Below are 12647 nucleotides of genomic sequence, written 5' to 3'. Positions count from 1 at the left end.
CCCATGATGGCTCATAGTGTCTATGATTGCTCAGGGGACATTCATACATCACTGTCTTATTGCTCTCCCTCTGCAGCTAGACACTAATGAGAAACGGTTGACTGTTCATTCCAGCCCTCAGTCATACACACACACACATACACACACACACATACACACACACACACACAGATATGCATGTGCACCCATGCATGCATGCATAGGAACGCATGCACACACACATTAATGCAGACACGGACACACACAAACATAGGCATGCATGCATAGGCATGAGCACATGTACGCAAGCGCACGCACACACACACACACACACACACACACACACTTACTGTCCATCATGTCCTATGAGCAGGGTAAAGACAGAGCCAGCAAAAACAGCAGCTGACAGACCGTAATAGAGCCTGGCTGTCAATGTGTTGTCAGGAGTATCCCCCTGAGGATAGACTGGTCACTTAAAGCCATGATTACTCTTGATAGGTGTTAGCCTGGTGTTACAGTACAGTGAGGGGAGCTCGGCCAGGTCAACGGATTCTCATAGCTCAGGATCTAGAATAGCCCCTGGCATAGATAGCCTACCGAAGTTTGAAAAGAGTGTGGATCTCTATTAATTGTCCTCACTGTAGTAATACTTATCTAACTGTGCATTCATATGAAAAGTACTTGGATTAAAATGATGTAATCTTTTATTTCACGGACATGTTGGAGGTGTGTTTGAGCGTCCAGTGAACCTCATCAATGTTACAGTCTCTAGAGCAGAGAAATGGCTTCTCTCAATGTCCTTGTAACTAGATCACTGTGATGCCCTGACCACTTCATGTGGATAGAGGAGTGGGTGTGTGCGTGTGTGTTTTTGTGTGTGTAGGTGTGTGTCCGTGCATGTCTGTATGTACATGCATGTCTGTTTGTTTGTACACCTGGGTGAACCTTTGATCCTCTTATTGGGGAGTTGAATATTTGAATTCATAAATGGACACATCTCACCATCCCCTGTACTGTCTCTCCTCTTTATCCACCCATTCATCCCCCTCTCTCTTCTCTCTCTCCCCTTTCAGAGTTAATATGTTCTGCGTCTTTTCTAGATTAACAATCATCAAAAATACATGTACAGTGTATGTTATGTTGATTTAATTCAATGTCTACTTTATCAACAGTATGTTGATGTCAGGCTGGTCTTTGTTGTGGAGAGTGCACTCATGTAGGACTAAGATGTTTCTCAGGTTAAAGATAGAGCTTGGCTGTAGCCTAAAACGATGTGCTGCAACTACTTCTCTCAGCTCATTATCCATGCATGTAGGCCACTGGAATATGCAGCTCTGGGGAGGCTGTACATCTGGTGACCGCAGGCATGACAGAGACAGAAAAGTGCAGTTTGACAGAAATCGTACCTGTGAGAATTCATAAAATACCTACATTCTCAAAGTCATGGATAAAGCTCACTATTCTGTCACCCTTCAAAGTGATAAAACGACAAGATCACGCTCCAGAGTTATCTTACAAGGACTACATCATGATGTGTGAAAACATGAGGTACATACAGTATGTGTGGTAATCCATTACTCTGATGACAGCAATATATCCTCCCTGCTGTAATATAGGCAAAGAGAATGAGGCTGTAGTATGATAATGTTCCTATCGTCCCTATTTAGGTTGACTTATTTCACCAATCTCCCTGTAATCTGTTGGAAACCCACCAGTAACACAGCACCTTCAGGCCGCTCAGATATGTGGTGATATGTGGGCTCTATTTTAAGCATGTGAATCAAAAATAATTTGGCCCTGAGATTGCGAGGTGTTATTAAAATGCTAAACAGTTGAATGGGTGGATAACAAGACAATCTAAACCTCATCAGGACATGGGAGGGAAGGACGGAGGGAGAAAATAGAACATGTCTGCTTTGTATTCACTGTGGGTGATTGTTATTTCATATATTACAGAATGTAATATGCCCATAGATCATTATTGACCAAATGAACTCAATGCTGATGTATTCACTCTCCCCTACCTGTAGTATGTAAAATGTAAAATGTAAATGTATGTAAATGTCTGTAGTGGTTTGATATATTTTTGGTTTATTTATTATTTTTGGTGAATTCAAACACATATGCCTAACCTAAGCATGCTGCTTCACAGATCAACAGTAGTGAACATTTGCTGCAGAAATATTAACTGTTTTTATTAATTGATCATAGTATAGCTTTTGCTATATTGAAATGTTCATTAGGCCTACTGGACGGATTTCTCCATAGAGGTGTCTGTTAGGGTGGAGATCAAATCTTCAGCAGAGTCATCCTTCACATCCTCATCAGTAGCGATCATGTCCTTAGTGCTCTCAGGGGTCAGTGCCATGTCAGGAGTGGAGTTCTGGGTGCTTGAGTCTGATGTGTGAACCTCTGTCATGGTCTCTGATGACTGGGTGGTCACCATGGAGATCTGTCTCTGAGAGGTGGCAGTGGTCTGTGTGTCTGTGTTCATATCTGTTGTCTGTGTTTCTGTCTGCGCCTGTGTCGAAGTGTTGGTAGTGGATGGCTTTCTCTCTGTCCTAGTTGCCATAGACGAGGTGGTCATAGGGACTCCAGGTAGCTGCCACTCCAGCGGGAGGATGGCCAGGTTCCTAGCCTGGGAGAACTGGGAGAGGGAGCTCTACCCGGAGGAAGAGGGGGGTTAGGTTGAGGTCAGAGAGGAAACTGCCTGAATGTGTGAATCTCTGAATGTCTGTATAGTAAGTCAGGTTTCAGTAACTTACGTGGGCACGTGGTAGAGTCGGAGAGTCAGGTCTTATGTATATTTCCTCCACATGGGTCTTCACTTGCCGGGGTGTCCTTTGATTTGCCTGCATAAGACAATTGCAATACCCAATGATAAAACATTATGGGAAATATATTTTGCTCTCGATAAAATATGATACAGCATATTTGCTTGTCTCACAGAGTTCGGTCTTTGTCCCAAATGAGTTCCCTTGTCTGTTTCTGGTGTTGTACTTCTGGGTTTGTGGTCTTGAGATGATTTCAATAGCTGGACTTCAGTCCAGTCTTTCTCCCTCCCTACCTTTCCATTACTCTTGTCCTTGACCTTTTTGGTTGTAACATCTCCTCCAGACCAGTCTGAGCCTGTTTAGACATTTTGATTTTGAAGACACATCTTTCCAAGTGGAGCAATATCATTCTATATCTAATCAACAGACAACCCATAACACTCACCAGTATCAGATGCAGTATCTTCGTCCTGGTCCTTTTTACTCTGTCTGTACTGAGAGGCACGAGTTTTCTTCAGCTTGACTTTCCCTCCACAGCAGAAGAGAGTGAACAGCTGCAGGGCCGCCACAGCTGGATAGATGCTCTGCTTCTTCTCTTTCTGCTTGGTCTCCTTTGCTTTCTCCACAGGGGAGACCTCAGGGTCACAATCAGTACATCAGTTAGAAATCTACTGATATTTCAAACTACAATATAAATAGCCAATGAGCTCTAGTGTGTTTCCATGGCAAAATGTTACCCAATAATAACTAGGGTTAGTGCTAACCGAGATCCTTGAGACATCCCTACCCTAAACCCTAACCTTACCCTAACTCTAACCTTAACCATTTCAATTTCAATGGGGGTAAGGTCAGAGTTGGGACGTTCCATGGATTCCGTTAAGACTTTTTAACTAGTAGGGCCTACCCCATCCGAAGGGGCATTGTGACATTATCACATTTGTCAAGCAGTATCAAATTCAACACAATATACTGTGTTTTCCTTATTGTGGTCATTATCAATTATCAAATGCATTGGCAAATCCTCATTGATAAGCAGGTTTGGATGTCTTATCGAGTTAGATCTTTGTTTATTGTCTTTTTCTGTTTCCAGTGTCGTTTCTGCGTTTGTGGTCCTTAGATTTACATTTTAGTCATTTAGCAGACGCTCTTATCCAGAGCGACTTACAGTTAGTGAATACATATATTATTTATTTTTTTATACTGGCCCCCCGTGGGAATCGAACCCACAACCCTGGCGTTGCAAACGCCATGCTCTATCAACTGAGCTACATCCCTGCCAGCCATTCCCTCCCCTACCCTGGACGACTCTGGGCCAATTGTGCGCCGCCCATGAGTCTCCCGGTCGCGGCCGGCTGCGACAGAGCCTGGATTCGAACCAGGATCTCTAGTGGCACAGTTAGCACTGCGATGCAGTGCCTTAGACCACTGCGCCACTCAGGAGATTTCTAAACTTCAATCCAAACTTTCTCGCTCCGAACCTTTCGTTTACTCTTGTGCTTGATCCTTTTCACATCACCTTCAGAATAGTCAGAGCCTGTAAGTGAAACATTTCCAAGACACATTATGTTTTTTTTCCAAGTGAAGCCTAAATAATTGTACTATGTAGCAGCACTAGTCAATAGGCACCTCCTCACACTCACCAGTATCAGAGTCATTATTGTTGTTCGTATCGTGTATTGTTGTTGCCTTTCTCCCCTCACCACTCTGGGAGGGATCAAATGGTGTCTTCTTCATCCTGACGCAGCTCAGCAGTGTACACAGCTGAAGAAAGGTCAGGGCTGGAGGGATGCTCTTCTTCTTGGGTTTATTTTTATGTTTATGGGTCTCCTTTCGTTGCTCCCAAGGAGAGACCAGAGTGACAGGGTCACTATGTGTCTGACCCATAACACGCTAGGGTAGTGTACTGTTGTAATCAATCAAATCAGTTATAGGTTGAGAGATGTAGCTAACACGCTCTACCTGAGCTTGTCTAACAATTTTAATGTGGTCTGGGATTATGTTAGAAGTGTGTTTCCGTGGCAACATGTTACCTCATAATGTTCCCTAGTGCTCCATCCCTGGTAAAGTGGCATTGTGACATCATCAAGTTATTTACCTATCCACATATCCACCCAGAACACTGGAGCAGCCTATTACTATAGACCTAGTCTGCCTTTATGTCTGTATGTCTGTCTGTCTGTACAGATGTAGGATCTTAATTTGATCACTCTTTTGTTGCTGAGATTTGTACTGCAGAGCAAGAAATGCAAACTTGTATTGTATTACAAAAGGCTTCTAAAGTTTGTAATTTCCATTTTAAAATGTCAGACTTGATTTGCCCAAACAGAAAATGTATCAACCCCTACAAAAAATGTCCATTCATTATAATCCACATCATAATTCACATTTCCTGTTGCTGCAGAATTATTTTCCTGCTGTAGCAAACTGGCTCAAATTAAGATCATACATCTGTATGTCTGTCTCTCTCTTTCCTTCTCTCTCCATCTCTCTCTCTGCCTGTACTCATATTTAACCTCTCCCTTCACCCTATTGCAGCACTTTGTTTTCTCATCTATTTCCTGCCTGCATCATGTTGCAAGGAGATTGTGGCTGAGCACAGGTCAATCACTCCACATTGAGAATTAATTTAATTATTAATGAATGATTATACAGTTGATTATCAAGTGCCACACTCAACATATTACTACTGTTGGCAATCAGAATACATACTTGTTGTAGTCCAAGAGTCTACTCAGTGAATACATGCAGGCCAGTGGGCAAGAGTCATGGCAACACATCTATATTCACACCTCCTCTATGTCTGCACTATTAAAAGCAGATCGCCGCCACATGTAGCATAAGAGATAGGAAGCCTCCCTGGCTCAGCGCCTGTTAGTGTCAGATTTGAAGAGCTACATGTCAGCCTGATAATTACTCTGTGTCATCCGCTGAGGCAATTAGTGATAAAAGCTCACACAACGTGATAGGCTAACACCTCTGTAGGTACCTGGATGGATCACAGTAGCTTATCCACTTCACTCAGACCACTAATGATAGGTTTGCAGGTATGCACGCAAACACGCACAAACACAAACACACACCACATGCACTCACTCACACACACACACACACACACACAAAGGCACACACGTCACACTCACACACTCCTATTGTCATACAGTAATGGTTGGTGTAGGTGGACTGCGGGACCATGGGTCGTAGGTGTTAACCAGATGAGAGGCGACTGCAGGACCATGGGTCGTAGGTGTTAACCAGACGAGAGGCGACTGCAGGACCATTGGTCGTGGTTGTTAACCAGACGAGAGGCGACTGCAGGACCATGGGTCGTGGTTGTTAACCAGACAAGAGGCGACGGCAGGACCATGGGTCGTGGTTGTTAACCAGACGAGAGGCGACTATAGGACCATTGGTCATGGTTGTTAACCAGACAAGAGGCGACGGCAGGACCATGGGTCGTGGTTGTTAACCAGACAAGAGGCGACGGCAGGCTGGCTGTCATAAAGGCGCTCAGAGAGACCTGTGACACTGCGCATACTAATGACAACTGAATTATTCATCTGTAGCGCGGCAACATCCAACAGCAGCGCAGCTAGCTAACGGCCTGGTTTATATCAGTCAGGGATGAGAGGCCTTATCTACATCACAGCAACTCTAACCAACGGCCTAAGTGATGCTATATGCTAGACAGAGGAGAAAAGAGGGATCATAGACAACAGAAAATAAACAGACTGCAGCTAGCTGAATGTAAAGGGGAGCAGAGGCTTTTTCTATAGTGCAGTAGCAACAGTATATGTCTGTTGAGAGCACTAGTGGTAGGGGGTGATTTACACTCTCTCTTTATGATGGTCCATGTCAATGCCCTGCTTAGCATTGATATAACGATACAGAAAAAAGCATGGAAGAAAATTACATTTACATTGGCCTCCCTAGCTGGGATGAGATAACAAAGATATCATCACTGTGTGGCTGGTACTCTAATTTATTGATGTTGTGTGAGGAAGAAAGTGGTGCTCTCTCCATATGACATATAGCCACACACACACACACACACACACACACAGAAAGACAGTTTATCTGTCCATGTCGTCTGGTGGTCGACTCCATAGAGATCCTATTAAATTACAAAAGGGTCTATGTCATAATCCCTCACAGTTATAGAAGGGGGTGATAAAGGCAGCTATTTTCGTCAGGAGAAATCCAAACCAGTCTAATTGGAATGAATGGCAGTAGAGGCATCGGTGATGCATTTCCTGTTTTTACTTCTGCAAGAAAAGAAAAGAAAGGTATGATAAATATCAGAAGTTGTGTAATAGAAATATTGTAACCCCAAAATATTGACGTATAATTATAAATACAGTTTATACAGGTTTATACACATTTTCGGTCTAAATAGCCTCTAAAATATATGTAAACAGACCGTAAATGTCAACATATGTATTTTCTTAGAAAGCTGTGAGTGTTATTATATTATACAATATCAGTACTTGTTGCATTTAAAACTTGTCTAAATCCTATCATCAACTGATTTCAGCAAGTGTATGCTGTGGATTGACTGCATTGTTTAAATGGAATATTGGCATATTGGCACAATTTGAAAAATGTATGGAATCATGCCTCTAAAAATGGCTGGCTATAGCTAGCAAACATACAATGCAGATAATCTCCAAATTCATTGTTTTACACAATATCTTATTACAGCACTGCAAACAATGTTTGACCAAGTCCCTGACCAAAATGGCTGATGCTTTAGACCATCATAAGAAGGTTCATATCCATTCTAGTATTCTAATTCCTAATTCTATTTCCAAAGCATCCTGTAGGCTTCATAGAAATGGGAAATTGCCCTGCTTATAGTGAACATTGCATCATCACCATCATCTAAATGGTGTCACGCCTCATCTTCTAAAGTGTCCCATATGTAGGGAGAGAATGTATAGGCTGATGACCAGTGGTGAAAGAAGTACCCCGTTGTCATACTTGAGTAAAAGTAAAGATACCTTAATAGAAAATGACTCAAGTAAAAGTGAAAGTTACACAGTAAAATACTACTTGAGTAAAATTCTAAAAGTATTTGGTTTAAATATACTTAAGTACCAAAAGTAAATGTAATTGCTAAAATATACTTAAGCATTAAAAGTAAAAGTATAAATCATTTAAGCAAACCAGACCATTTTCTAGTTTTGTATTTTATTTACGGATAGCCAGGTGCACACTCCAACACAGATATAATTTACAAACAAAGCATGCATGTTTAGTGAGTCTGCCAGATCAGAGGCTGTAGGAATGACTAAGGATGTTCTCTAGATACTGTAAGTGAGTGAATTGGACCGTTTTCCTGTCCTGCTAAGCACTCAAAATGTAATGAGTTGTCACGCCCTGGCTCTGGTGACTCTTAAATGTTGAGCCAGGGTGTGGACTTGTTATGTTTAGTTTTCTATGGGTTTTGTTCTAGATCGTTTATTTCTATGTTGGCCAGGGTGGTTCCCAATCAGAGACAGCTGTAGCTCGTTGTCTCTGATTGGGGTCCATACTTAGGCAGCCTGTGTTCACTAGTTTATTGTAGGATCTTGTTCCGTATGGTTTGTTGTATTACCTAGGACTTCACGTATCGTTTTGTTGTTTTTGTTCTTGTTGTGAACACTTAATAAAGTATGTACGCCTATCACGCTGCGCCTTGGTCCGCTTCTCATAACGATCGTGACAGAAGATCCCACCAAGAGAGGACCAAGCAGCGTGCCAAACAGGAGAAGTTGGCGATGTCCCAGGTGGGCGAATGGTGGTCTTGGGAGGACATATTCGCGGGCAGAGGGCCATGGGCAATAATAAATGCCCAGGCAGGAGAGGAGAAACGGCGCCAACCGTGCCGACGACGGACACGCGAGAGGCAATCCCAAGTAATTTTTTTGGGGGGCACACGGCGTGGATGACGGGGCTGCTGGAGGCAGCTAGAGGGCGCATCGGCGATCTAGGAGAGGAGGCCACCAGGTTTGGGGGGCTGGAAGGATGGTTGGCGGAGCCTAGAGGTAGAGCAGAGCCAACTCCCCGTACTCAGGCTAGGCAGCGTGAGACTGGGCAGGCTCCGGGTTATGCGGAGCCACGTACTGTGCCGCGAGTGTTCCGGCACAGTCCTGTACGTCCTGTGCGAGCACCACGCACGTGTCGTGCTAAGGTGGGCATGTAGCCAGGACGGAGTGTGCCGGCTCAACGCTCGTGGCCTCCAGTACCCCTCCTCGGTCCCGGATATCCTGCGCCAGTGCCACGTGCTGTAGCGCCAGTACGAGTGCACAGCCCTGTACGTCCTGTGCTGATGCCTCACACACAGGGTGTGGAGATAGGCATTCAGCCAGGACGGGTTGTGTCAGCTCTCCGCTCCAGACCTCTAGTCCGTCTCCACAGTCCAGCCCGGCCTGTTCCTGTCCCTCACACCAAGCCTGTGGTGCGCGTCGCCAGCCGGTCCGGCCCATTCCTGCTCCCCGTACCAAGCCTGTGGTGCGCGTCGCCAGCACGGTCCGGCCTGTTCCTGTCCCTCGCACCAAGCCTGTGGTGCGCGTCGCCAGCCCGGTCCGGCCTGTTCCAGTCCCTCGCACCAAGCCTGTGGTGCGCGTCGCCAGCCCGCTCCGTTCCTGCTCCCCGTACCAAGCCTGTGGTGCGCGTCGCCAGCCCGGTCCGGCCCGTTCCTACTCCCCTTCACACATTCTTCATTAAAATTCAGTACAAGTTCCTCAACAGATGGATTGACAGATTAGCCATATTGCTAATTGAACTATACGGAAATCAAGTTTTCCTGTTATCGTGCCATGTATGAAGGCTATGTAGAAGCTCATCCAATCACAATCGCCTGCAGAGTTTCGGGTATAAGTATTATTCCTGCACAGTAAAGAAACGCAGGGAGAGTTGGGTCCTGTGTGGCTCAGGTGGTAGATGCCAGGGTTGGATTCCCATGGGGGACCAGTACGAACAAGAAAGTAAAAAAGGTATGGAAATGTATGCTCTGGATAAGAACTTCTGTTAATTGACTAAAATGTAAATGTAATATGAGAGTTCAAAGTGTTTTCCAGAAAGGTGGTTACCATGTTTTATTGAATGCTACCTGTTGCTCTTCAACAATTGCCAAGCTTTTCCCATACCAACTTTTAATTGAAGGGCCTTGTTCTGTGAAGGTGCAGAAATGACAGACAATAGAACAGGTGACTACTATGACACAGAACTTTCCAGTTTACGGTCAAAACAGATGAGTCTGTACTATCAATCAACTGTGTTACAATGAACAACTCCACAAAACAAGTCTTTCTCCATGTGCATCTCCAGTATGCAAGCGATGTCCCTGTCTGTGTACAATAACAATAACCAGATTCCTCTATACAGATGCAGTACAGATATATAAGCAGGGAAAAGCATGAAAGTGAAACCTCAAAAAGTCTCTTACCTTTTTCAGCCAGGCAACATGCTTTATAGAAATCTATGTTATACTCCATTCTGCTGGCCCATTGTAGCTTTGACTATTTTCTTCCTCAAACTCTACACTACACACAAGAGAGAGAGAGAGAGAGAGAGAGAGAGAGAGACACAGAAACTTAACAGAGCTTCTGAAAGAAAGATACTTTATCACTGTTAATCCCCTTGAATCCTTCTATCTGCTTCTTCCTCCTCTTCCCTCCTACTCTCTCTCTTGCTGCAGAGAGACTGTAGTGGGGACCCTATGGTGTGCTGTGTCTAGGTCGGACCCTGGCTGTGTGGTTTGGAGCCCAGACAGAGGCAGGCTGAGAAGTGGCTAGTCTCTAATATCAGACTGCAGCACTACGACTCAGACCACGCCAGCTGGCTCCTCTCCCTCCCTTTCTTCTCCTCCCCTCTCTCTCTCTCTCTTTATTCTCTCTCTCTCTCTCTCTCGCTTTCTGTCTGTCTCTCTCTTTTTATCCCTTTCTGTCTCCTACACAAACACTATCACTTTGTTATTTTTGTCTCTATTCCACCCCATAATATCCCCCCCCCCTTCTGAAAGATGGTTCATATGCTCAATAGAACCCAGTAACAAGGTTTCCTGAATAAATACACCACACTAGCCAGTTTAGTGTGTGAAGTGAGTTTAGGCTGTGTTGAAGCTACTCACCCCTCCCTTCTCCAGCCAATCTAACAGGGTGTGTGCTGTGTCCATGGGGACCTGTCTGCTCATGGAGTCATGCTCCTCCTGGTCCACCTGGCCCTCCAGGGCTACCCTGAGATCCTCTACCAGCTGCAGCACCCTGATGTTGGGGTTAATGGCTGAGGTGAGGGCAAAGGTGGGGGGCAGAGTTCGAACCCTGGGAGTGGTAACCCTGGGCCCCAAACTTCAAGAAGGCCTCGCAGAACCCTCCTGCCAATAAAATGAAATAATTTAGATTCAAGTTATGGTTAGGGCACATATCATAGGGGTGATACAGCCATCAGAGCCATAAAACTAGCTATCCCAGAGTCTAGCAATCCATTTTGACTTGTTTTGATTTTCTGAAATCAGATTACTATAAACTGTTTGCTGTTGACTATATTGTATGTGACTGCTCCACAAACAGGCTGTTAGGATTGCTGAGTGAAAGTTTATGTGCTGATGAATATATCATGCCAGTTTGATTTCCAATGTGAGTCACTGAATACATCAACATAATGTGTGAAATAATTGAAAACATCCAACTGCTACCTAGCATAACCACTGGAGGGCACCCTCCCACTACAACGCTAGCTTCAACAGTGCCTGAACGCTGTCAGCTTTGAAAACTCAAGTGTTCCCTATAGGGATATTGTAGGGACATTGCATGGTGTATTGACTGCTTCTCTGAGTAAAGGCAGTGTGTCAAAGTGCTGTGCTCTGATGGTCTTTTAAATATTGCACTAGTCTGCACAGATATATATTCATGATCTCATGTCACCTTAGCTGTAGGCCTATTACAGGAATTGTTAGCATTATTAGCAATATGTTAGCCTGTATGACCATCTCTATGGGTGATGTCACGGTTTTCTCTGTCTTGCAGTGTACTGGGGGTCATTAGCACTATGCTATCTCTATTATTAGAGCCTTTTGTCTTGTGCCCCTTACAGGAACCCCAACAGAGTCATCTGATATCCTGCTATGGTTATGACAAACAGTGGTGACTGAAATGTATCACCCCTGTAAGAAAACATGGAGAGCTGAACAATATGGAAAGAGAGCTAGTTATAGAGTGTGGTGGACAACTACAGACAAGGATGTTGTATTTGTCTTTCTTGCTAGCACTGATTTTGCTGATAGCTGCTTTATTGAGGAACGTTTTTTTCATTCTATGACATTGATATGTGGTTGTTTTATCGACCTTAGTTGAATGCACTGACTGTAAATTGCTCTGGATAAGAGTGTCTGCTAAATGACCAAAATGGAAATGTAATATAAATGATAGAGTATACATGGAATAGATCAGGTGGGGGAAGAAGAGAGGCAGCGTAAAAGACTAGCAGAATGGTTGATGTACAGTAGCCTACTGACAAGGACCATCTATTCAAAACCTGCTGAGTTTCCCCCAGTAAATCTGCTCTAGTTGGAACAAGCTTAATCCCAGTATCTCAAACTTCAAGATCCTAAGAGGAACTTTCCTTTCATCATTTCAACTAAAATCCAAAGTACACAATTTATTTTGATTATGCTTAGAAAGAACTGAACAAAATGTAACATTCCTACTCTAAGTTAATATATTTAAATCTCAATGAAACCTTCAAGACATTACCAAATACCAGTCTAAAGAGAGCAGTAATTGCAAGCCGGGTTGTCTTTGAGGAGGTCTTAATAAAATAGAAGCTTACCAGCGATAATGTCATCCATTTGCTCCAAGGCTGCCTCCAGCATGTGGCTGTCATCTGACGCCATGGCAACGGGCTACTTCATACACT

At 44.0% G+C, this 12647-nt stretch overlaps 1 protein-coding gene and 1 long non-coding RNA gene across 3 annotated transcripts; both read right to left on the bottom strand.

Moving 5' to 3' along the window:
- Nucleotides 1-2148: 2148 nt before the first annotated feature.
- Nucleotides 2149-4969, bottom strand: LOC121581113. Of its 2 annotated transcripts, none has more exons than XM_045224763.1 (6): nt 4394-4969; nt 4232-4287; nt 3199-3388; nt 2927-3108; nt 2745-2831; nt 2149-2641 (listed from the first exon to the last, which is right to left on the bottom strand). In XM_045224763.1, the coding sequence occupies exons 1-6, from the start codon at nt 4635-4637 to the stop codon at nt 2225-2227; spliced, it is 1176 nt and encodes a 391-aa protein (XP_045080698.1). In that variant the 5' UTR covers nt 4638-4969; the 3' UTR covers nt 2149-2224. The 2 variants fall into 2 exon arrangements, with proteins under 2 accessions (XP_045080698.1, XP_041752435.2); XM_041896501.2 differs by having other exon boundaries at nt 3047-3108.
- A 209-nt stretch (nt 4970-5178) lies between these two features.
- On the bottom strand, nt 5179-11033 carry LOC123492356. Its single transcript, XR_006661726.1, has 3 exons — nt 10864-11033; nt 10180-10271; nt 5179-7015 (listed from the first exon to the last, which is right to left on the bottom strand). It is a non-coding gene; the product is annotated as an uncharacterized LOC123492356 (long non-coding RNA).
- Nucleotides 11034-12647: the final 1614 nt, after the last annotated feature.

The sequence above is a fragment of the Coregonus clupeaformis genome, chromosome 14 (genome assembly GCF_020615455.1).
Source record: "Coregonus clupeaformis isolate EN_2021a chromosome 14, ASM2061545v1, whole genome shotgun sequence".
NCBI lineage: Eukaryota > Metazoa > Chordata > Actinopteri > Salmoniformes > Salmonidae > Coregonus > Coregonus clupeaformis.
Note: the sequence above shows the minus strand (reverse complement) of the source record. Positions and strands in the feature narration are given on the sequence as shown.